Here is a 21,969-nt window from a genome sequence, read left to right as displayed (position 1 = left end):
TGGCCCTGGCCATAATTTGTTTTGGTGGCTGTGTTTTCTTTGTCTGTGTCTTTAAATCTTTGCAGGCCCTGATTGGATGAGCTGACGGCTGCTGATTGGTCCGCGGATCAATCCTTACTCTGGACGGCATCGTCTTGAGCCGCCTGTTGTAGTGATTTGGCACATTATAAGTAAAATTGAAACATACAATCCCATAGCACAACATCAACATTTATTTATATACAAAAATAAAAATGCTTTTTACAGAAAAGAATTGCAACTTTTTTTGAATTGTCAAACTTGGAGTGAACAAAAGCAGAAAAACAGTAAAAGATGCAGACGGTGAAAGTCTGGTTTATTTTATGAATACAATGAAACATTTTACAGTCCACAGAGCAAAGTAGCAAACATGATAAATAGATACACATAACACGGACAGTGAGAAGTAAAACTCATCGTCTTACCACATGTTATATTCTGTAAACTTTAAAACACTAAACTCTCATTTCTGGGGTTTATTTTAAGTCATCTATTAAAAACATGAGTCAACATTCCTGAAGTGACACTTTAACGATGCTTCACATCACAGTGTTTATGATGATAAACATGTTCTCTCATTAGTACACAGCAAATTCAAAAGTGTCAAATGTGTTGGTGTTAGTAGACTTCTTGCAAAAGTAGAGTTAATTTTACTCTAAGTAGAGTCACATTCTTTTAATGTAACTCTGAGGTGTAAAATGATAGTAGTTACAATCGAGTGTTAAAAATTAGTGTTTCTATGTCAAATCTGGAGGTGTTACAATGGAAACATTAACTCTTGACCTCTTAACTCCGAACTCCTAGAGGGGCTATGACACTAATAGAGTAAATTCACAGACTCCGCCCCCAGCACCACAGATTCCGATCCAAGCTGAAGTGAAGCCGTTTCAGAACATTTTGCTCTACATATTTCTGAGTTGTTTGCCATGCTTGGTAAGTCATTTTTTTGTGAGATTGTTTCAATTATTATTATTAGCTTTTACTTCTGTGGCTTTTTGGAGTTGAGACAAAGCTGTGTGAAAGGCATTAGCCACGTTGCTCGGTGATAGCATAATAATCTGTTTTAGCTAGTTGAAATGTATTGTCTGCGGGCAAATAGTACAGCCTTGAAAAAAGCTTGCATATGAATTTTCAGTCAAGTTTTTGGTTAACTTAAATACACCTAAAACAATGTCTAGATTGTTAAATGTTAGTATAATGGTGCTACTTCAAGCCTGAAAACGATCTCCCACAAAAAGAACGAGCAAACAGCAGTAGCAGATGTCCTGACTGGGTTGTACGTTTAGATCCCTCCAGAGTTTTGTACACACGGTTTAGGTAAAAATGAAAAAGATTGAGTTTTTAAATTTAGTTCAACATTAACTGTTGTCTGTGTTCTTCAGTTGTTTGAGAGAGCACCATTTTAACAAACATGTTCGGGTAGAATACTGCCTTTAAATATGGGCATTGGATATGGAATCTTTTGGGAAAATACAAGTTATAGCTCAAAAATGATTCTTTTTTTCTCTTTTTTTTCTTTTTTTTTACTGTGCTGCAATTGATTACCAGATTATTTGTGCAATTAATTAGTGCACAACTAATTTTTATTGAATCTCCACACAGGATATGCTTGTGAAGGTGGAATATGGGGGAGAGCAGAAGTGATGAATGGAGGACATGCATATTGTATTGAAGAAAAGAACAATGAGCATGCTGTTGCATTTACCTATGTCAGACCATTTGATAAACAATATTCTAATGAAAGTGAGAACATGTACATTGCTCCATATTGTTACATGTTTCAGAAAATGTTTTGAAATTGTAGTGCACAGTTCAAAATAAATGTTTTTCAAAAACCATTGCCTCTTTGTAATAAATGTTTATTTCCAAAGGAATTTCTAAAAGTTCAGAAAAGTAAAATTCTAACTTTTTAGAATTAATTAGAAGATAACTCTTATGTAGTTAAACTAGAATACTCTGTGAGAGTTAGTATATAAACTCTTAACACCTAGTTAGCATTAATAAGTGTTAAATTATCAAATCCAGACAGATTTGGTACTTAACACTAAATCAGAGTTAACGTACCAACTCTCCAATAAGAGTTAAATTAACTCTCTCTGGTGTGGACCTATATAGACACTTTAAAAGAGTTGAAATCAAATCTGACAGTGTTAATTTGGACATGCTGGATTTGCTGTGTAGATGTCTGCGCTGTCACTTGTCATGAAAATGTCCAGAGCCTTGGTTCAAGCTTCCTCTTCAATTACCATTGATCATTACAGTTTTTCTCGATTGCTTAAACACTTTTCTTGAAACTATGACTCGTATTCTCAAAACAGTAAACACAAATCCATAACGTCTCACCCAATTTCCCAAACACTGTATTTTCAGGTCAAAATTAAGCTCTACACTCAAAACCATTCACTCTTGCTGAAAAAACAAACTTTGCCCACAGACATCACACACAAGGCCTCAAAAACACACACACTACAACATAGTCTTACACATTGGTGCAATAAATTTAAAACAATATTTCAAAAACTGGCAAGTTATGTTGCTTGTGGTTCTTCCCCTCAAAAACCTTTTCACATCATGAACACAAAAGATCCAATGTACATACAGTGGCACATTTTTATTCATGTACCATACAGTACAACACACATCAAAAACATTATTCCACCTCAGCATCCTGTCTGTGGTCTGGGTCAGGCCCGGGAATCTCATCCACATCACAGGCTATATTGGCCCTGGCCAGGCAGCGGGGGTAAAATCCTCTTGCATGCCTGATCCACCACTGGCATGCATCTACTGATATGTATAGGCAGGCTTCTTCCACGACCCGGAGGAGGTGAACACGGACATAAGGTTCTCTGTCATACACTTTCTACCGCCACGCCGAAAATAACTCCTCTATTGGGTTTAGAAAGGGAGAGTATGCAGGCAGAAAGATGTTAGAAAACCTTGGGTTATTGGTAAACCAGTCATGAACCAGAGCAGTGTGATGGAAGCTGCCATTACACCAAACAACAGCATAGTGAGGCTGCTCTGGCTGTGCTGGTTCACTGTAGTCCAGCTGGAACATATGTTGTCTTAGACCATCAAGAAAAGCAAGGAGAAGCATAGTGTTATAGGGTCCTAGTATGGCATGGCGGTGGAGTACCCCTCGTTGGCTGATGGCTGCGCACAGAGTGACATTCCCTCCACGCTGACCAGGGACATTTACAATAGCCCAATGGCCAATTATGTTCCTCCACCTCCTCCTTGGTGTCCTAGACCTCCTTTTCCTCCTCAACCTCTTCCTTTGCATCTCTTTGAATCCATTGTTTCAAACCTGAATGAGTTTCTGATTGATGTGTGATAAATTTTGACTCATAGTGTTTCCACTTGGTTAATTGTGTGCTAATTGAGCTCAAGCTGTGCTGACTTAAGTTAACATTATTGAATGCAAGTGCTTTCTAAATGGCCACATGGTGTAAGCACTGAAAAATGTAGGGATTTGTGTGTAGAGTTTTGCAGTAACAGTTCACCACATCTGACTCATGTGTTAAAGCAGGGGAATAGTGTTTATAGTTCAGGGAAACGGGTGTGGTTTTTGAAAAATAGCATTATGGTTTTGAAATTTTAGTTCAAAAGATTGGTTATAGTGTTTAAGCAATCGAGAAAAACTGTAATAGGACGCACAAAAGATTTGTCACATTATCCCCATAAACAACATGCTTTTATAGAAATCATTGTGACACAAATATTTAGATTCTTGTTTCACAATGTGCATGAACTCAAAATCTTTAGAGTTTCATATGTATAAAGTATCGCAAAGAATACATTTATACCATCGTATGAGCTACACTTCTTGTAAAAAATAAACTGATTGGAAATGCGTTTGAGAAAAGCTCCTGCTGTGACCTTCCTTCTGTGAGGGCACACACACACACACACACACACGCACACGCACACGCACACACACGCACACGCACGCACACGCACACGCACACAGTGTGAGATCATTAATACAAAGGATTGGAGCCGGTTTTGGATTTTCACTCATTGTTGGATTTAATATGAACAGTCACATAAAATTAATTCCAATTTTTTGCCTTTGCTTCAATTAGGATGCTTCTTTAAATCTACAACCCTTTCCTTTTCAAAAGGTTTACTGACATAGTAAGGAAGTAGCTGGGAACTCAGTAAGTATGAGCAACAATAGCTTAAGGACGCTTTCTCCAATAAAGAGGAATTCATCATCTGCAGTTCGTAAAAAGTGCCACATTAAAAACAATTCAGCGGATCCTCAGAGTGCGGATACAAACTGTTTTCAGCTGTAGAGGTAGAGGTACACTTCATATACTTATCAACATACAGTTCAGAGACTTGCATTAGAGTGCATTGGTGCTTGGGCATCTTTTATTTATCATGGTTATACCATTGTGAATGTAGCTATATAAATATGCTCAAGAGTCTATCATATGTTTGACATGCAACTAAAAATTCAAAAATATATTTTTAAATCAGTAACTTTGCAAATTTAGAGGAATTGTTTTCGGACAACATATGTGTCACATTTTAAACAGGGTTTGAATAATCAGCACTGACATACAGACCTTTATGCGCTGGGTATAACAGACATGCTTACCGTGTGAAAGGCCCGCGGATGTCTTGGAGCCGAGAAACACGCTGTATTGTTGCTTTTCTCTATTGTATAAGCAACGCTCGTAGGTCAGAAACGCTCTGTGCGGGTAGCAAAGTCGGCTCCAGTGCACATCCAGGCATCCGTGTGAAAGAAAGGTGTTGCTGTGGCTATAGGCTCTCAGGATAGTCAGGCTTTTATTTATATTTGCATTCTGGTGCGTTAAAACTAGCAGCCTCTGTGTCCCGCTTGGATCATCATTCCGAAAGTTCAGATATTTAAATAAAATGGTGACTTGGCTAGTGATGAGGAGGCCCTTAGATCCGTAAAATGAGGTTTGATTAAATTAAACTCTTATGAACAGCGATGAATTCTACCTCTCTGCTGATGTGTTCCAAACAAACGATGTTTTCTACATGTCCAAACTGTGTGCTAACTACCTCACACCGCTGTGTCTGGGATCCGAAAAATAAAAAGTTAAAACGATATACCTTGCGGCAGTTGTGAAGTGCTGAGGAAAATACTGTGTGTCTGATGGGGTGTTTTTATATAGGTGGATTTGGTTTCAGTTGGCCTCTGAGATGCAGATATAAAGAGCAGGTTGTGAAGAAAAAGGTGGAAAAACTATGGAGGTTCGGTTAGTCACTAGGAGGTGTCATTACCATCCGGGGTTGGACATGGTTTCAGTTGACCTCTGACATAGTGAGATAAAGGAACTGTTTGTAATGAAAAAGGTGGAAAACTATGGAACTACTGTTGGGATGTGTGTGTGTGCTGGGATGCTCTTGATAAGGGAGCCGCTTTTTTATTGTTTTATGACGTGTTTTGCTGACTGTTGGGGGCCTAACTGTAACTCCTCTCTGTCTAATCATCAAGTCTTACTGTTGCAGAGTGTGACTATGTGTGAATATGTAGTTTTAGAAGTATCACAAGAAAAGTTTATTTCTAAAGGAATACATGTTGTTTGTGGTACTCAGCAAAAAAGCTGCCGGTATATTACTACTAATAGCTGCCAAGTCAGCAACATATTTGGTTTAAGTAAATCCAAGTACATTAAGTATAAGAAAGAACAAGCAAACCATACATGCATCTTTACAGTGATTCAAAGGCTTTATATTTATTTGAGATTATTTTGTAAAATATTTATTTTGTAAAATGTAGGTACCTGACACACACAGCGCTGCCAGACAAGTGACTGGTTATTTACAAGGTCACTTCAGTGTCTCTGCTTGTGCAGCTTTATAGCTGCCTCACTCCAGTTCAGCACAGCACAGCCTTCTCATCAGGCCCCGGCACCCTTCTCAAACAGGGGAGGCATAATAAAATGATGCAGATCTGCTGTGCTGGTCACCCTCAACTGACACGACTCCCCTGCAGATGAACCACGAACTGCCAGAAATATAATTTGAGCCCAGGAGTGTGTACGGGTATTGTGTCCTCTGATGTAACAGAAATAGACAGAAAACTCTGAAAACCCTTCTGAGTTGCATTATCGGTCTAAATAATGTCTATGAATAATATTTTGGCTTCTATTTACTCAGTGTGTCAGTATTGTTATGTCTCAATTAATCACCCATAGAAAATATATCAGTGTCAAAACTTATGTATATCTACATTTCAGGACAAGTTTTTATCATAAAGAAAATGTATCCCATGCTTTGCTTTAAGTGCTTAGTTAGAATAGAATAGAATGCCTTTATTTGTCATTGTACAGGTGTCTTGTGAAATTTGGGGAATCTCTCTGAGGGGTTTATACAATTTATATCTTTTGTGTGTGTGTGTGTGTGTGTGTGTGTGTGTGTGTGTGTGTGTGCGTGCGTGCGTGCGTGTGTAAGAACATGAGATCTAATTTAAAAAAAGAATAAATATAACTTAAAATACACAACCAGGCATTAAAGGAGTTACAAAAACATACACACATATCCATATCACTTGGTGATATTCCTCAGAGTGCAGAGTTGCCAAATTGCATGACTGTTGAGTGTTATGAGACTGAGTTCAGCACATTGATGCTGTTTAGACAGAAGCTGGTGTGCTGTATGTACTTTCCTCTTGCCAGGGTAATAGAAAGTTGTAACTGAATATTCATCTCTTTTCTTAAAAGAACTCAAAATTAAACTTAAACAGTGGCTTTCTTTCGACAGCATAGATGATATATGAGTACAGGTCTGATGGTCTGATCTCTTAGTCCATAGATAAGAGAAGTCAGACATCTGGGAAAGATAATAAAACACACATAAAAAACATTCTGGACCCACAAAAATACTGTCCTTGCTACAGTTCTTGAAAGAGCTCTGAGCAGTGGATAGTAAATAGCAGCAGAGAGACTGAGGCACAATTGGATCGCATTCAACAACAGTGTGTTACGAGCTTTTTGGGCTAAACTCTTGTCTGTGGAGGCCGACCTGGCAGCTACTATCACACCAATATATGAGAAAATGACTGCCACACCAGCAGACACAAACAGACAACAAGTGTAGATTGTGTCATTTTGTTCAGACTTTGACCCGAGGATTATATCTACATTAGAACAATAGTCGCTCACTTGCAGATTTTTCACATTTTCAAACAAAAATTCAAATAACAATAAAATCCGTGTCAGATTGTTTAGTGAACTGACAACCCAAATCATGATGATAACAACCCCTGTGTTTCTGATGGTAATAATGGTAATGTGCCTCAATGGGTAACACACAGCAACATACCGTTCCAGAGGCATGACGACCAGTGTGAGAGGGGTGATTCTACCTGTAAGATTGGCCAACAAGATTAAAATAGCACATACAGAAAAGGGCAACTGTATTTGACAAGCTGACAGTAGAAAAATAAGCTGACTCTGTGCCAGCTGTGCAGTATCTGCAAAGAGAAGGTTATACAAAAGAATGTAGCGGCAGGTCTCACGAAACATCGGTTTACTCCTCAACATGAACAACATGGTTCCATTAACAAAGAGAAACACACAGGCTGGAAGTGTAGACAAAGCAGAAATAATTACTATCCTCAATAACCTCTGGTATTGCACCTCAACAGTGAAGTTTGTATAGATTTGAGATACATTTGACATTATTATTGTCACTGAAAGATAAAAGCACAGATAATTCAGTTTAGAGTCAACAGCTTTCAAACACAAATACCTGATCGTTTGCAAGAAAAAGTCAGTCATGAAAATACACAGCAGCTGTGCACACAGCAGCTTACAGTGGTGTTTGTTCCCCTTCAAGCAGGGTGATCAGCACGGTGTATTTGGCATCGCACATGATTTATAGGCTCTGTCCTTCCAACTTGTTCACATGACACAAGATTACAAATGAGTGATGAAATCTGTCTTCCATTGTTACCAATTATGCATGTACATATGGGATTGTGTGTTTAAAGCAGATAATAGCCTTTTACACTTCAATTGAATTTACCATATTTTTCAGACCATAAGGTGCACCAGATTATAAGGCACATTAAGCAAAAGAAAACAGTCAGATAAGTCAAGCTTTACTCAACTCATTCTTCTTGCTTCCTCCACTTCCATACCATTGATTCATTAATGTTGAATTCTCACGCAGCTGCTCTATTCCCATGTTGTTGCAGTATATTAATGACTAACCTCATATTGTGGATGGATTATCTCAGTTGTTCTCCTGACTGAAGTTTGGTCCGTTTACAGCATCCTGCCATGCGATTGCATTTGTCCCGAACCATCAGGAACCCTCACGTTAGCGTTCATCCTTCAGCTTCACTGTTTATGTTATGCTAACAGCTGTGTCGCTAGCAATCACGTAGCACATCATTATATACCAGCTAGTCCAACTTCAGTAACCCTACAAACGTCACTGATGTTTAGTTTTCTGTCTTCATTTATGTTGGAAGTGATAGCAGAGCTGTACGTTTGAATTTTCTCAGAAAATCTCTCAGTCAGGTGGAAGCTAGCGAGCTAACTTCCTGCTAACTTCTAACTCAGTTAGATGTAATAAATTCTGTTTTCATGGATGCCTGGATGTTAAACTTAATTGTTACACCTGGTAGAGCAGCAACTGTCACGGTTCTGGGTCATTTTGACACAGCTTTTTCAGTGTCTTATATTTTGGTAGATTTCTGTATTATGATTTATGTTCTGGTTCTTTAGTTGTGCTATTTTGATTATTATTCTAGATTTAGATCAGTGTCAGTCTGCATCCTTGTAAATTGTTTCTTGTTTCCTGTTTTACTTTGAAGGTTCGTGTCTGATGTCAGGGTATTCAGTTTTACCTGCCTCCTGTCTCGTTAGCCCAATCCCTCCCAGCTGTGTCTCCCTCCTGTTTTCCATTTCCTGATTACTCCCCTGTGTATATAAGCCCTGTGTTTCCTTTGTTCTCTGTCGTGTCGTTAACGTCTGCTCACCCTCTGATTTCGCTGTGTATTCCGTTGCCTGTTTTGCCTGCCTATTAGTTTACTTTTCCTTCAGTATAGTTAGCCTTCTGTTCAGTCTGCAACCCGCAATAAAGCTGTTTATTTTGAGTTCAACTTTGCCTCAGTGAGTCCTGTATTTTGGGTCCTTCCTCCCTGCCTGCCTGCACACAGCCATGACAGCAACGCTGATCATTTTATTACAGATGAAAAGATTTAGACAGTTTTTATCTCTCAGTGATGCCGTAGTGTTCGTTTGACTTTGGGACCTGAAGCGGACGGAGTTTTGGACCCAGATTACTCTGCGAGGCTCCTGACTACGGTAGCTGTAATGCTCCGACAATCCATCAACCAGTGCGGCTTCGCAGCTTACCAAAGTCAAACTAAAACATTTTTTGACAGATTTTTGAGCACCATGTACTACATAAGATTGGTTCAAGGTCAGTAAGCAAAAGCAGAATTCATACATAAGGTGCACCGGATTATAAGGCACACTGTCCATTTTCAAATCACAACAACATTTGCTTCAAGGCCCTTTATATTGCAAGGTAAAGACCCTAAAATAATACAGAAAAAATCCGTACAGCCAGATGACCCCCTTTTAGCAAGCGCTTTGGTGACAGTGGGAAAGAAAATACCTTTATAAGAGGAAGAAACTCTGGCAGGACCAGGCTCAGGGAGGGGCAGCAATCTGCCATGACTGGTTGGGGGTGAGAGGCGGAAGACAGGATGAAGGCACGATGTGAAAGAGAGCCAGAGATTAATAATAACTAATGATTCAGTGCAGAGAGGTCAAGCAACACATAGTGATGAAACACTCATTAATAATAATAGATTAATAAAGTATTCTGATTCTGATAGGTGTAGGCTGCTGGGGGATTCCCATGATGCACTAAGGAAATTATGTGGGTTACAGTTGCTCCAAGACAGTAACACTAACAGTAACAGACTAAACTATTTAAACCAGGGGTCACCAACACGGTGCCCACGGGCACCAGGTCGCCCGCAAGGACCACATGAGTCGCCCGCGGGCCTGTTCTAAAAATAGCTCACCATAACAACTTACCAGTAAGCTGCATCTAGTTTTATTTTTTCTTGCTATTTTTTTTAAATCACAATTGCAATGGTGTCAAATTTTTTATATATTATCTCTAATTAGAAATAATATATAAAAAATGTTTGTTTATTAAATATTAGATCAGTGCTAGCTGGTCTCCACGGAAACAGTTGCCGTGAAGACCAGCAAAGGTGAGGAGATGAGGAAAACATGGCGGAAAAAAGAAAGAAAACATATCATTTTCACAGTGAATGGGAGGAAGAGTTCTTTTTTACCACTGTGAAAGATTCATGCGTGTGTCTCATTTGCGGGGCGACTGTGGCAACGGCACAGCGGCACAACGTGGAGAGACATTTCCGAACGTATCACACAAACTACCATGCTAACTACCCAAAGGGCAGCACGCTGCGAGTGGAAAAGGCCCGCGAGTTAAAGGCAGGTTTGAGCAAACAGTGTGACGAGTCCGTGGACAGTCACACTGATCACTCCAATTCAGTGATCCCGGTCACCAGAGAAAGCTGGGGTTTTTCTGTATTATTTATTGCAGGGTCTTTATCTTAGACTACAAAGCACCGTGAAGTGACTGCTGCTGTGTTTTCGCACTATATGAATACAACTGAATTGAATAGAATTATAGTTTGCCTTCCTCATAGTTAGCAGAGTCCTCCAAAGTTGGCTTTTTCGAGATTAGCCTTCAAAGCCCCCCTGTTTCCTCCATTGTCACCTAGCAAGCTTCCAGAATGGCAAGAACTCGGATCTGAGTGAGGCTGAATTTTATTACGCCATCAATATGGAGACTCTTCTTTTATCATGTCACTAGTGCAACATAGCAGAGCCCATTTTTTTTAAGATTTTACTTTTGTACATTGACAAGGAGGTAGTGATGTTTTTTTTCCAGCTAAAGTGTTTTGGGTTAAAATGTATTGGTGACTGAAATGTGTGGTGATATCAAACTAATTGGTTCAGCACAACCCAGGTTGTCTGTATCCTCATGTTGTAGTTTATATTAAGACAACGTTAGAGAAATATTAAACTACACAGAAAAAAGACTTTGAGACAAGAGGACTCTTTAATTGGATGTGTCAGTGTGTCAAACCAGGTTGAACTCTTTGTAAAGGAAGAACTCTTTATTTTGCAGTGTAAGTATACAAGTAAGAGGTTCTAACTGTGAAGAAATTCTAAGTGGAAAATGTAGTGTGAGTTACAACCTGAAACGAACTGGCTGAATATCCAAATTGTACGTTGTGCTCAAAGCTAACTAAGGTTTACTTGAGCCTTTTGTAACTTTTTTTTAACACTACACAGGATCATTAAGAAATTGATGGACAGAAACTCATTTAGTAAAAATTTTGGATACAGAAATTATATTTGATTCAAAATATAATTATATAAAAATAATATTCAAGCTATTTTCCAGATAGTTAAACAGAAAACAAGATTGGAAAGATGAGACACAAAGCATCCGATATTATTGTGTCGGAAGGTCATGACTAAATATTCACGATATGAAAAGGTTGGTTTTAGCTGCAGCTGTGATGGAGACTGCCTGTTTCCATCAGGCTTTAATCTCAATGACAAAAATAATAATAATAAAAATCATTAAAAATACAAAGCTTGCTATTAATAACCCATTACTGATAAATCGTAAAAACTGAATTGATTTACATGACAAGCTGTGCTACAGATCATCAAAATGACCACATGTACAGTGCCATACTATTGCAGCCAGAGAGTGAAGAGCATAAACCTCATGAATTTGTATTTTTTCCTGTCAGATTCTTCAACTCCCGTAATGTTTCACCCTCTGTGGCTAACTTCTCAAGCATGTGTCAGTAATATTCAGTTCAATTCATTTTATTTATACAGCGCCAAATCACAACAACAGCCCTCTTTATATTGTAAGGTAGATCCTAGAACAAAGAATATAACAGAGAAAACCCAACAATCATATGACCCCCTATGAGCAAGTGCATTGGCAACAGTGGGAAGTAAAAACTCCCTCTTAACAGGAAGAAACCTCCAGCAGAACCAGTCTGCTTTAAAAGCATTCTCAGGGAAATACTGACATTGTTTCAACAAATGTAATTTATAGCCTAATTAACATCGTATGGGCCTGTCAGGTGCTGCAGGTGGACATCGGCTTAAAGTTAAATTTTATTTTAGATTAATGGTTTTGTACATAATCCATGATAATGATAAATAGTATAAGAACATGAATGGATGGACAACTAAAACAAATTGTTCTGAAGTTTTTTTTCATGCTGCAGCCAAACAGGCGTCTCAGCTACTGACTTAGTTTCTGATGACAGCATAGGTGGTACATGAGGACAGGTCTGATGGTCTGATCTCTTAGCCCATAGATGAGAGAACTCAGGCATCTGGGTAAGATAATAAAGCACAAATAAAATACATTCTGAACCCATGAAAATATTGTCATTGTTACAGTTCTTGAAAGAGCCATGCGGAAAGGGCGGTGAATAGTTGAGCAGAGACTCAGGCACAGCTGCATCATATTCAGCAGTAGAGTGTTTCGAGCTTTATGTGCTAAAGCTTTGTTTGCAGAGGCCAACCTGGCTGCTAATATCACAGCAATGTAAGAAAAAATGACTGCCACACCAGCTGATACAAACACTAAACATGTGAAAGCTGTATCATATTGATCAGACTTGGACCCAAACAACAGAGCTATGTCAGAACAAAGATATTTCACTTGCAGATTTTTCAACACTTCAAATGGGAAAAAAAAGATGAGTCGAGTGAGATTATTTAGTGAACTGATAATCCAAATCACAATGATAGCAGCCCCTGTGTTTCTAATGGTGATGATGGTAGGATACCTCAGTGGGTAGCACACAGCTACATATCTCTCCAGAGGCATCACCGAAAGGGTCAGAGGGGAGATCCCAGTGGTGAGATTGGCCAACAAGCTGAGACATACACATACAGGATATGGCAATTTTACTTTAAAAATAGAGAGCAGGAAAAGAAGCTGACTCTGTGCCAGCTGCACAGTGTCTGCAAAAAGAAGGTTATACAGAAGAATGTAACGGGGAGTGTCACGAAACACCGGCTTACTCCTCAGTGTGAACAACATGGTCCCATTAAGGAAGAGAAAAATAAAAGATGGAACTGTTGACAGAGTGGAAACAATAATTACCCTCAGTAAGTCCTGATTCTGCACTTCAATAGACATGTTAGTGTAAGACTGAGATACATTCGACATTACAGATAAATATTTTTAATGTAAAACATTAACCTGTTGAAGCACAGACGCCCAATGCGTGCAATATTCCTACAGGAGAAAAGGAATACTAAAACATCTTTAAAATAACAAAAGTCTGGTTGTTCACAGCAAAAATGCAATCACGGAAAGAGATTTCCCTGTTCCTTGTACAGAGACAGTCTGCAGGTTACAATCAGCGCTGGTCTGTAGACTTGGTTTGATCTCCATACAATTTATGAGCTCCATTCTCACAACCTTGTCACATGGCACAGCAACCGATTACTGAGTGATGCAATTGTTCTTCCACTATTACCCATCATGAGTGTCCATGTGGTACAGAACCTAGAATTTCTGACTCGTAAAAGTAAGAAATAGTAAGAGTTATGTGTTTTTTGATGTGCCTGAGTTAAGTGTTTTTGAGCCAGCCAAATCAGAGACAGAGCACCCTGCACCCTTCCCAGCTCCAAGTGTGAGGGTACCTCTTTACAGAGTTAACTCACAGAAGTCTGCTGGTCCAGATAACATCCCTGGGAGAGTGCTCAGAGACTGTGCAGACCAGCGCACAAATGTCTCCCTGAGGACTGCTGTTATTCCGTGCCTCAAGGCCACCACCATCGTTCCTGTGTCAAAAAAGTCCACAGTGTCCTGCCTCAGCGACTACCGTCCCGTTGGACTCAAACCCATTAAGGTGAAATGCTTCAAGAGGTTCGTCATGAGGCACATTAAGACCCAGTTACCACCCACACTAGACCTATTGCCCCAACCAGTCAACAGATGACGCCATTGCCACCACCCTACATCTTGTCCTCGCCCACCTGGATAATAAAAACACAAATGTACGAATGCTGTTCTAGAGATGTTGCGCAAATGGAAGAAAGCAGTCATAGATATTTGTTTAATATGTGCATTGAAGGACATATTCTGGTCAAAAATGACTCCAAGGTTCCTCACAGTGTTACTGGAGGCCAAGGTAATGCCATCCAGAGTAAGAATCTGCTTAGATACCATATTTCTAAGATTTTCAGGGCCGAGTACAATAACCTCAGTTTGATCTGAATTAAGAAGCAGAAAGTTAGTGGCCATCCAGGTCTTTATGTCTTTAAGACATTCCTGCAGTTTAACTCATTGGTGTGTGTTATCTGGCTTCATGGACAGATAGAGCTGGGTGTCATCTGCATAGCAATGAAAATGTATGCTATGTCTTCTAAAGATGCTGCCTAAGGGAAGCATGTATAATGCAAACAGAATTGGTCCTAGCACTGAACCCTGTGGAACTCCATAATTGACCTTAGTGTGTGAAGAGGACTCTCCATTTACATGTACAAATTGGAGTCTATTAGATAGATGTTAGGTTTAATGTATGTGTTGTAGGTTGCCATTTAAAAAGCTAGAATGCTTCTGTTTGCTATCTAGGTAACCCACGCATATGAGTACGTGCACGACCTTGATAAGGGGAACAAGCAGCCTTGAGAAGAACAGATTCTACCGACAACAATCTGGGAGAGCTGCACTCCCATCATATAACCACACATTGTATAACCATGCTTGCACAGCACAATCACACTTTGTAACCAGTGATAGTAATTTCTCGTAGGTAATACAGCAACAAGCTTTATGAATATTCATGTGTGTAACCAATAAAAACAATCTGCAGGGGGAAAGCAAGTTGAAGTGGGTTGGAGACAACTGCTTCCGTCTCGCGAGTGAAAACTTGAGCTCTGTGTAACCTTGTTCCTGAGTGAGCTTCTGTTTATCCAGCAGTATCAGGGGTAAAACTCTGACAATAGATATGATACAAACCACTGCAGCGCAGTACCTGTAATACCTACAGCATGCTCTAATCGCTCTGGAGATTTGCTCTGGAGATTGGCCTATAATTAACTAAGACCACTGGTTCTAGAGATGGCTTCTTAAGTAAAGGTTTAACTACAGCCAGCTTGAAGGCCTGTGATGCATAGCCAATTATTACAGATAGGTTGGTCATATTTAAGATTGAAGCATTAATTAATGGCAGGACTTCTTTGAGCAGTTTTGTAGGAATGGGGTCTAAAAGACACGTTGATGGTTTGGAGGAAGTAATTATTGAAGTTAACTCAGAAAGATCAATTGGAGAAAAAGAGTCTAAATGAATATCAATGGTACTGAACGTAGCTGCAGATAACGTTACATCTGTGACATGATTATGAGTAATTTTTTGAAATGGTTAAATTTTTATTTGTGAAGAAATTAACTCATTACTTGTTAACATTAAAGGAATGGTTGGCTCGACAGAGCTAAGGCTTGTTGTCAGCCTGGCTACAGTGCTGCAGAGAAACCTAGGGTTGTTTTTATTTTCTTTAATCAGTGAGTTTTAATACCATATTTTACAAAATTCTATAAATTCTTGAATTTATAGAATTTTGAAAGGCCAAAAAAAAAAATGCGAGTAAATGCCAGGTGGAAGATATATTACAACAAATAAAACTTTTTTGAGTTTTCCAGCTTGGGTGGGTAAGGATAAGCTTCAGGGTTTCAAATGAGTCACAACTTTGTCTGGGTCTTTCGCTGATTATCAACCCTGAGTGGTAGATTTCTGTGGGGGGTTTAAAAAATTTGGCCAGATTTCTAGAAATGAGAGCTGCTCCATCCAAAATGAGATGGATGCCCTCTTTCCAAGCAACACCAGGTTTCCTCCAGAAAGTTTCCAAATTATCTATGAAGCCCACACTGTTTTTTTGGACACCACTCAGACAGCCAGCAATTTAATGAGAACATGTCGTTTAAAATGTCAGTCCTGGCCCAATTGGGGAGGGGACGAGACCAAACTACAGACTCTGACATTGTTTTGGCAAAGTTACATACTGATTCAATATTAACTTTATTGACTTCTGATTGACATAATCAGGTGTTATTACTGGTGATGCCTCCCTACCAGCGCTGAACAACTTCTATGCGGGGTTTGATGTTTAGAATGATGTGTTGGTGAGGAGGTCCACCCCCCCTCACAACGACTAGGTTCTGTGTTAGACCTCTGCTGATGTGAGGAAAACTCTTCGTAGAGTTAACCCATGCAAAACTGCTGGCCCAGATAACATTCCTGGGAGAGTTCTCAGAGAATGTGCACACCAGCTGACAGATGATCTTCAACCTATCCCTGAGCACTGCTGTCGTTCCAACGTGCCTTAAGGCCACCACCATTGTTCCTGTACCAAAGAAATCCCCAGTGTCCTGTCTCAACGAGTACCGTCCTGTTGGACACACACCCATTAAGATGAAGTGCTTTGAGAGGTTCGTCATAAGGCATATTAAGACTGTACTACCACCTATACTGGACCCACTGCAGTTCGCCTATCGCTCCATGCAGTCAACAGATGATGCCATCACCACCACCCTACATCTCGCGCTCAACCACCTGGATAATAAGGACACATATGTATAAATGATGTTCATAGACTTCAGTTCAGCATTCAACACAATCATTTCTCAGTAACTGACTGAAAAACTGAGCCTAATGGGCCTGAACACCTCCCTCTGCAACTGGATCCTGGACTTTCTAATGGAGAGGCCTCAAACAGTCCAGTTTGGCAACAGCATCTCCAACACCACCACACCGAACACCGGAGCCCCTCAGGGCTGTGTGCTCAGCCCACTGCTGTTCACTCTGCTGACTCATAACTGTGCAGCAATGAGCAGTTCAAACTAAATCATGGAGTTCGCTGATGACACGACTGTGGTGGGTCTCATCAGTAAGAACGAAGAGTCAGCATACAGAGAGGAGGTGCAACAGCTAACAGACTGGTGTAGAATCAACAACCTGTCTCTGAAGGTGGACAAAACAAGAGATGATTGCTGACTTAAAGAGAGCACAGAGAGATTACTGTCCACTTAACATCGATGGATCCTCTATGGAGGTCATCAAGAGCACGAAATTCCTTGGTATCCACCTGGCGGAGAACCTCTACTGGTCCCTCAACACCAGCTCCACAACTAAGAAGGCCCAACAGTGTCTCTACTTCCTGCGGAAGCTGAGGAAAACCCATCTCCCTCCATTCAGTCTCACCAGTGTCTACAGAGGGACTATTGAGTATTTTGCACATTTCCATTGCACTGTCTTGTGTCTGTATCATCCTGTTCTGTCTGTGTTGATTGTCTGTTATGTGTCATATGTAGCACCAGTCATGGGAGGATTAGCTTTAGTAATTGCCAGTGGGATTTTTATGTTATGTGAATTGCCCGAACACAGTGCTCATGCATGATATGGTCTACCCGTTAAAGGGGGACAGAGCGACAACTAAGAGAACTGACATGTGCTGGGTACAGAAAAAGTAACCAGGGGTAAGATTGGCTGATTCTGAACCTGGCCCTGGCTATTTGAATGACACGTGGAGATTTAGTTGTGTGCAATAGAAAAATAGAAAATAGAAGTGCTTTTTAAAGAGGAAACTGCTTAACTCTGTCGAGACTGTTTCCACAGATTGACAATAAAACTAATCCAGGACCTTTTACCAGAAAAAGGTAATTATATCTGTTTTTATTTCACAGTAAGCAGTGAGGGAAGTCAGAATCAGATTTGAACTATGATGCTGGGTAAAAAGGGGGTGTCAGGAAGTAAGGTAGGACAGCTGACAGCCCGGCGTAGATGCGAGGCGCTGTCTTAGAGGTTGACTTATTTGATTTATTTGTTGTTGATAGAATTAATTATGCCAAAACAATATCCGGACATTGAAGAATACACAACCCGTTGGGGGAATGCATGACATCTATGTTTGGGCAATGGAAAGGTTTCATTGTGGCTAGTATGGTTTTGCTTGCTATATTCTTACCTACTATTGTCACAGGCAGGACAGATTAATAGGATAACTCAGGGATTAGGTCATGTCTCTTAAAGGAGACACAAAAAGGGGGAATGTTAAGGAAAAATATATTTTCTAGCACTTATTTGCTGTGTATTTTGTTTTATGTATTTTAAGAACAGGCCCATACATTAAAGGACACCTTTCAGTTATAAACTGTGTCAGAGGTCACAGGAAGTCTTGTGCAGAGCTGCAGAAGAACAGGATGTACAGAAAAGCGGAACTAGGCAACACACGCACGCACGCACGCACGCACGCACGCACACACACACGCACATACACATCAAGTAAGGGCAGAGGTAAAGAGGTTGTTTTGATCGAAACTGTGTATGACGTGTGAATACCAAAATAACACTCAGGGAGCTGACTATAATATAGGCTATAGGCTTCTAATGCTTTAGATCTGCAAATGCTTACCACCGTGTGGATCTCTCTTCCGGAAGATAATATATTGAATAAAATGACTATAAATACTTTGACCACTCTGAGTCTGCGTCTTCTCTGTCCAGTAGAAGAATAAAAGAACTGGGTTCGATACTGGCTTGCTGAGTGCTGAAATAGTGGGATGAATGGAAGAAGAGGACACAACTGGATCAGAACTGGAGCAGGGAGAAACACATGGTTTATCAATAAGCCAGGAGGATAAAAATGACACAGAGGATGAAATTGACTATCAAGAATGACCTGCATCTTTCAGCAGAGGTAGCTGTGCCTGCTGGACCAGACTGAAGGCAAAAAAAGCAACATCAGACACTTGCTATGCCAGTTCATATGACAAAAACAGGAGAACCAGCTTATCTCAAAGATATAGAAGGACTGGTGAGAACATTAGCCCTTTATCTGCTGGAGCATCAGCATGGATTTTGACTTTTGAAGACAACACAGCAGGAGAGACACTTGCCACTGGAGACATTCGTACCTTGCTTTTTCGAACAGAAGGGGTACACAGTGCACAGAGACTCTTGGAAGGAACTAGGATTGGCTCTGGAACCCGTGATAGCGATCGCTTTGATTCCTTCAGAAATGCCCAGTGGGAACATAAGAGAACACTGTACCCAGGAATGAGAGATCTAAGGGCATTTAAAGGATGAAGTTGGAAGCCAATGACACTAATTATCTGGAACGACTAGCCAAGCTCTGGGACCATCACACAGGAAAGTGGATAGGAGTGAGGCAACCTTACACTTGTGGAGAAATCAATGTGAAACTGGTCTGCCAAGATCTGTGGATCTCTCGATGGAGTAGTTGGATTGAGTCTTATGACAGATTCATTATGGAGAGAGCACTTGCAACATAATGTCAGGAGACACAGAGAGAAACCGAAGCGAAAGAAGGAACAACAAACCAAAAGGCTGCTTAACTATCAGGTGGCAGAGCTTAACAAGAACTACAGTTAAAGCTAAACAAATGGTGGCCATGTTAGTGGACTCAAAAGAAGAAATACAACAAGCTGTGGCGGATGCATTGGCTACACAAGCACAGCCCGATCATGAACCACAGCTACAACAACAACAACAACAACCAGGTCCAGGGCCAAGATCTGCACCAATGTGGAATGCTGGAAGAGGACGCTTTAGAGGGGAACACAGGCCAGAAGTGCATGGAAGACAACAAGGAAGGACTCCAATTTACAGGGTTATTTGCTTTGCCTGTGGAATGAGAGGGTATTGGAAGAATGAATGCCTGAACCAATATCCACAACAGATGAGGGCCCAGACACTGGAATATGTTGTTGTGGTCCAGCTATCAGACTATGGTGATGGGAGAGCACCAAACTACAGACAAATGCCCCATTCTGGACAGAGCGGTGGTCCTTGAGATCTGGAGCAAAACCCATATTGATGGGACTCTTGGAGTATGTGCATGTCCAATTACAACACCTGTGACAGAGCCAATGAATATGTCAAAGATCAAAAGAAAAATCCCATCATAAACCTGGAAAACCATTAAAAATCAACATAAACCATGGAGTGGAGTCAATTTTGAACTCAAGTGCATTCACTTTGACACCAGCAAGGCAGATAAAGATCTCCAGCATGCTTATACAGCCACATATCACATATGGCACACAAGTAATCAGCATGGCTGAGGGAATGACATCAGGAAAACAGCCACAACATGACTGCAAAAGGAAGCAGTTAAGGACATCAGATTGAGATCAGATCTACGAACTGAGCCACTGGAGCATCCAGATCTCACCTTGTATATGGACAGATTGTTGATACTGGGGAGAAAATTTGTGATGGTGAGTCAGACATTGATATGGACATTCTCACTACCAGATTGGATAATAACCAGATTCTGGACTTCTATTCTACCCCTGATGATTTGTTGTTATATTATATTAATTGTTTAATCAATGTCCTTGATTATTTGGCTCCTGTAAAAACTCACTCTGTTTCCTTTGCTCGTTCTGCTCCCTGGTTTATCTCTGACCTCCGAGCATTGAAGGCCAAAGCTTGGCAGCTAGAGTGTAGATATAAAGGAAAAATCTGGTTGATGCAAAAATCTATAAATATCATGTTCTCCATTATAAAGGCTCCATCAACAAGACCAAACAAAGCTTATACTCTGGTATTATCAGTTCTTATGAGGGTAACACAAGGATTCTGTTTTCAGTTCTCAACAAACTTCTTCAACCCGACAACGCTTTACGACTACACTTCTATTCATCTGAAACCCTTTAACTCCTTGATGCTGTTTTTCACTACAAGAATTAATAACATTTACCAGCAACTCAGTTCGAATGTTTCATCTTCCTGATATATTGGATATTTACGAGTTCATATGCAAATCCAATCTCGCCACATGTCATCTTGATCCTATCAGAATCAGAATCACAAGACTTTATATATCCCCAAGGGGCAATTAACATACAACAGAGCAGCATGACGTTGAAGATAAGGACAATAAGAACAGGCAATAAGAGTGAGCTAATAAATACACAGAATATACAGTATATACAGTGTCGGTAGTATAAAAAGAGTGTAGTTTATGTTTCTGGTGTGGGAAATGGTCTTATCGGCTGGTGTTAAAAAAAAAAAAAAAAAGCAGAGTGGCTTTGGGGACAAAGGTGGCTCCTCCTCTCAGTCCTGCAGGAAATGCAGCGGAGGCGTCGCCCAGAGGGGAGGCATTGAAATGCGGGGTGAAGAATGTGAGAGGGGTCGTTGATGATTTTAGCTGCCTGTCTAAGGGCCTGTTGGCTGAAAACCTGTGCCAGAGTTCTGACAGGCAGGCCGATGATTTTAGAGCACACTGATGCAGTGTGCTGCAGTCTGTTCCTGTTCTGAAGGCTGAGGGACTGGAACCAGCAGGTGATGGAGAAGGTCATGATGCTTTCCAGGAAGGCATAGTAAAAAGTCATCATGATGGCTGTGCTGACTCCAAAGGAGTTGAGTTTCCTAAGGAGGTATAGCCGTTGGTGGTACCTCCTGAGAATCTCCTCTGTGTTGCAGAGAATTTCAGGAGATTGTCAAAGATGGTTCCCAGGTGTTTGTACTCCTCAACTACCTCCACTGGCTTCCCATGGATGGTGGTGGTGACTGAAGCAGCCAGATCCCTCTGCCTGCTGGAGAAGGTCACCACCATCTCTTTGGTTTTGCTCACGTTCAGTTCAAGTTTGGAGCTGTCACACCACTCTACAAACTCCTGCAGAGCGGGCCCGTGGTGTTGTTAGAGGCCTGACAGCAGTGACAGGAGAACTGTGTCGTCAGCATATTTAATCAGGTGACAGTTGGGCTGTGTGGATCTGCAGTCATCGGTGTAGAGGATGAAGAGCAGGAGGGAGAGTTGTTGATGCGAACTTTCTGAGTCCTGCTGGTCAAAAATTCCAATATCCACAGGATTAGCTGATCATCCA

The 21,969-nt window shown here is 40.5% G+C and overlaps 2 protein-coding genes and 1 long non-coding RNA gene across 3 annotated transcripts in view; all 3 read right to left on the bottom strand.

Annotated features, from left to right (window-relative positions):
- The window catches only part of LOC134637831 (uncharacterized), a 253,854-nt gene that overhangs the window by 122,308 nt on the left and 109,577 nt on the right, over positions 1–21,969 (bottom strand). The window lies entirely within an intron of this gene.
- On the bottom strand, positions 6,741–7,685 carry LOC134637112 (odorant receptor 131-2-like). The gene has a single exon (XM_063487457.1). The coding sequence runs from the start codon at positions 7,683–7,685 to the stop codon at positions 6,741–6,743; it is 945 nt and encodes a 314-aa protein (XP_063343527.1).
- Positions 12,340–13,278, bottom strand: LOC134637098 (odorant receptor 131-2-like). Its single transcript, XM_063487438.2, has one exon. It carries the CDS (start codon positions 13,276–13,278, stop codon positions 12,340–12,342), a length of 939 nt encoding a protein of 312 aa, XP_063343508.1.

Source organism: Pelmatolapia mariae, linkage group LG10_11 (assembly GCF_036321145.2).
Source record: "Pelmatolapia mariae isolate MD_Pm_ZW linkage group LG10_11, Pm_UMD_F_2, whole genome shotgun sequence".
Classification (NCBI taxonomy): domain Eukaryota; kingdom Metazoa; phylum Chordata; class Actinopteri; order Cichliformes; family Cichlidae; genus Pelmatolapia; species Pelmatolapia mariae.
The sequence above is the reverse complement of the archived record's forward strand: the minus strand, read 5'-3'. Positions and strand labels throughout refer to the sequence as shown.

Excerpts from the sequence above, each read along its gene's own strand:
- LOC134637112 (XM_063487457.1), bottom strand. The coding sequence starts at position 7,685 with ATGTCAAATGTATCTCAAATCTATACAAACTTCACTGTTGAGGTGCAA.
- LOC134637098 (XM_063487438.2), bottom strand. The coding sequence starts at position 13,278 with ATGTCGAATGTATCTCAGTCTTACACTAACATGTCTATTGAAGTGCAG.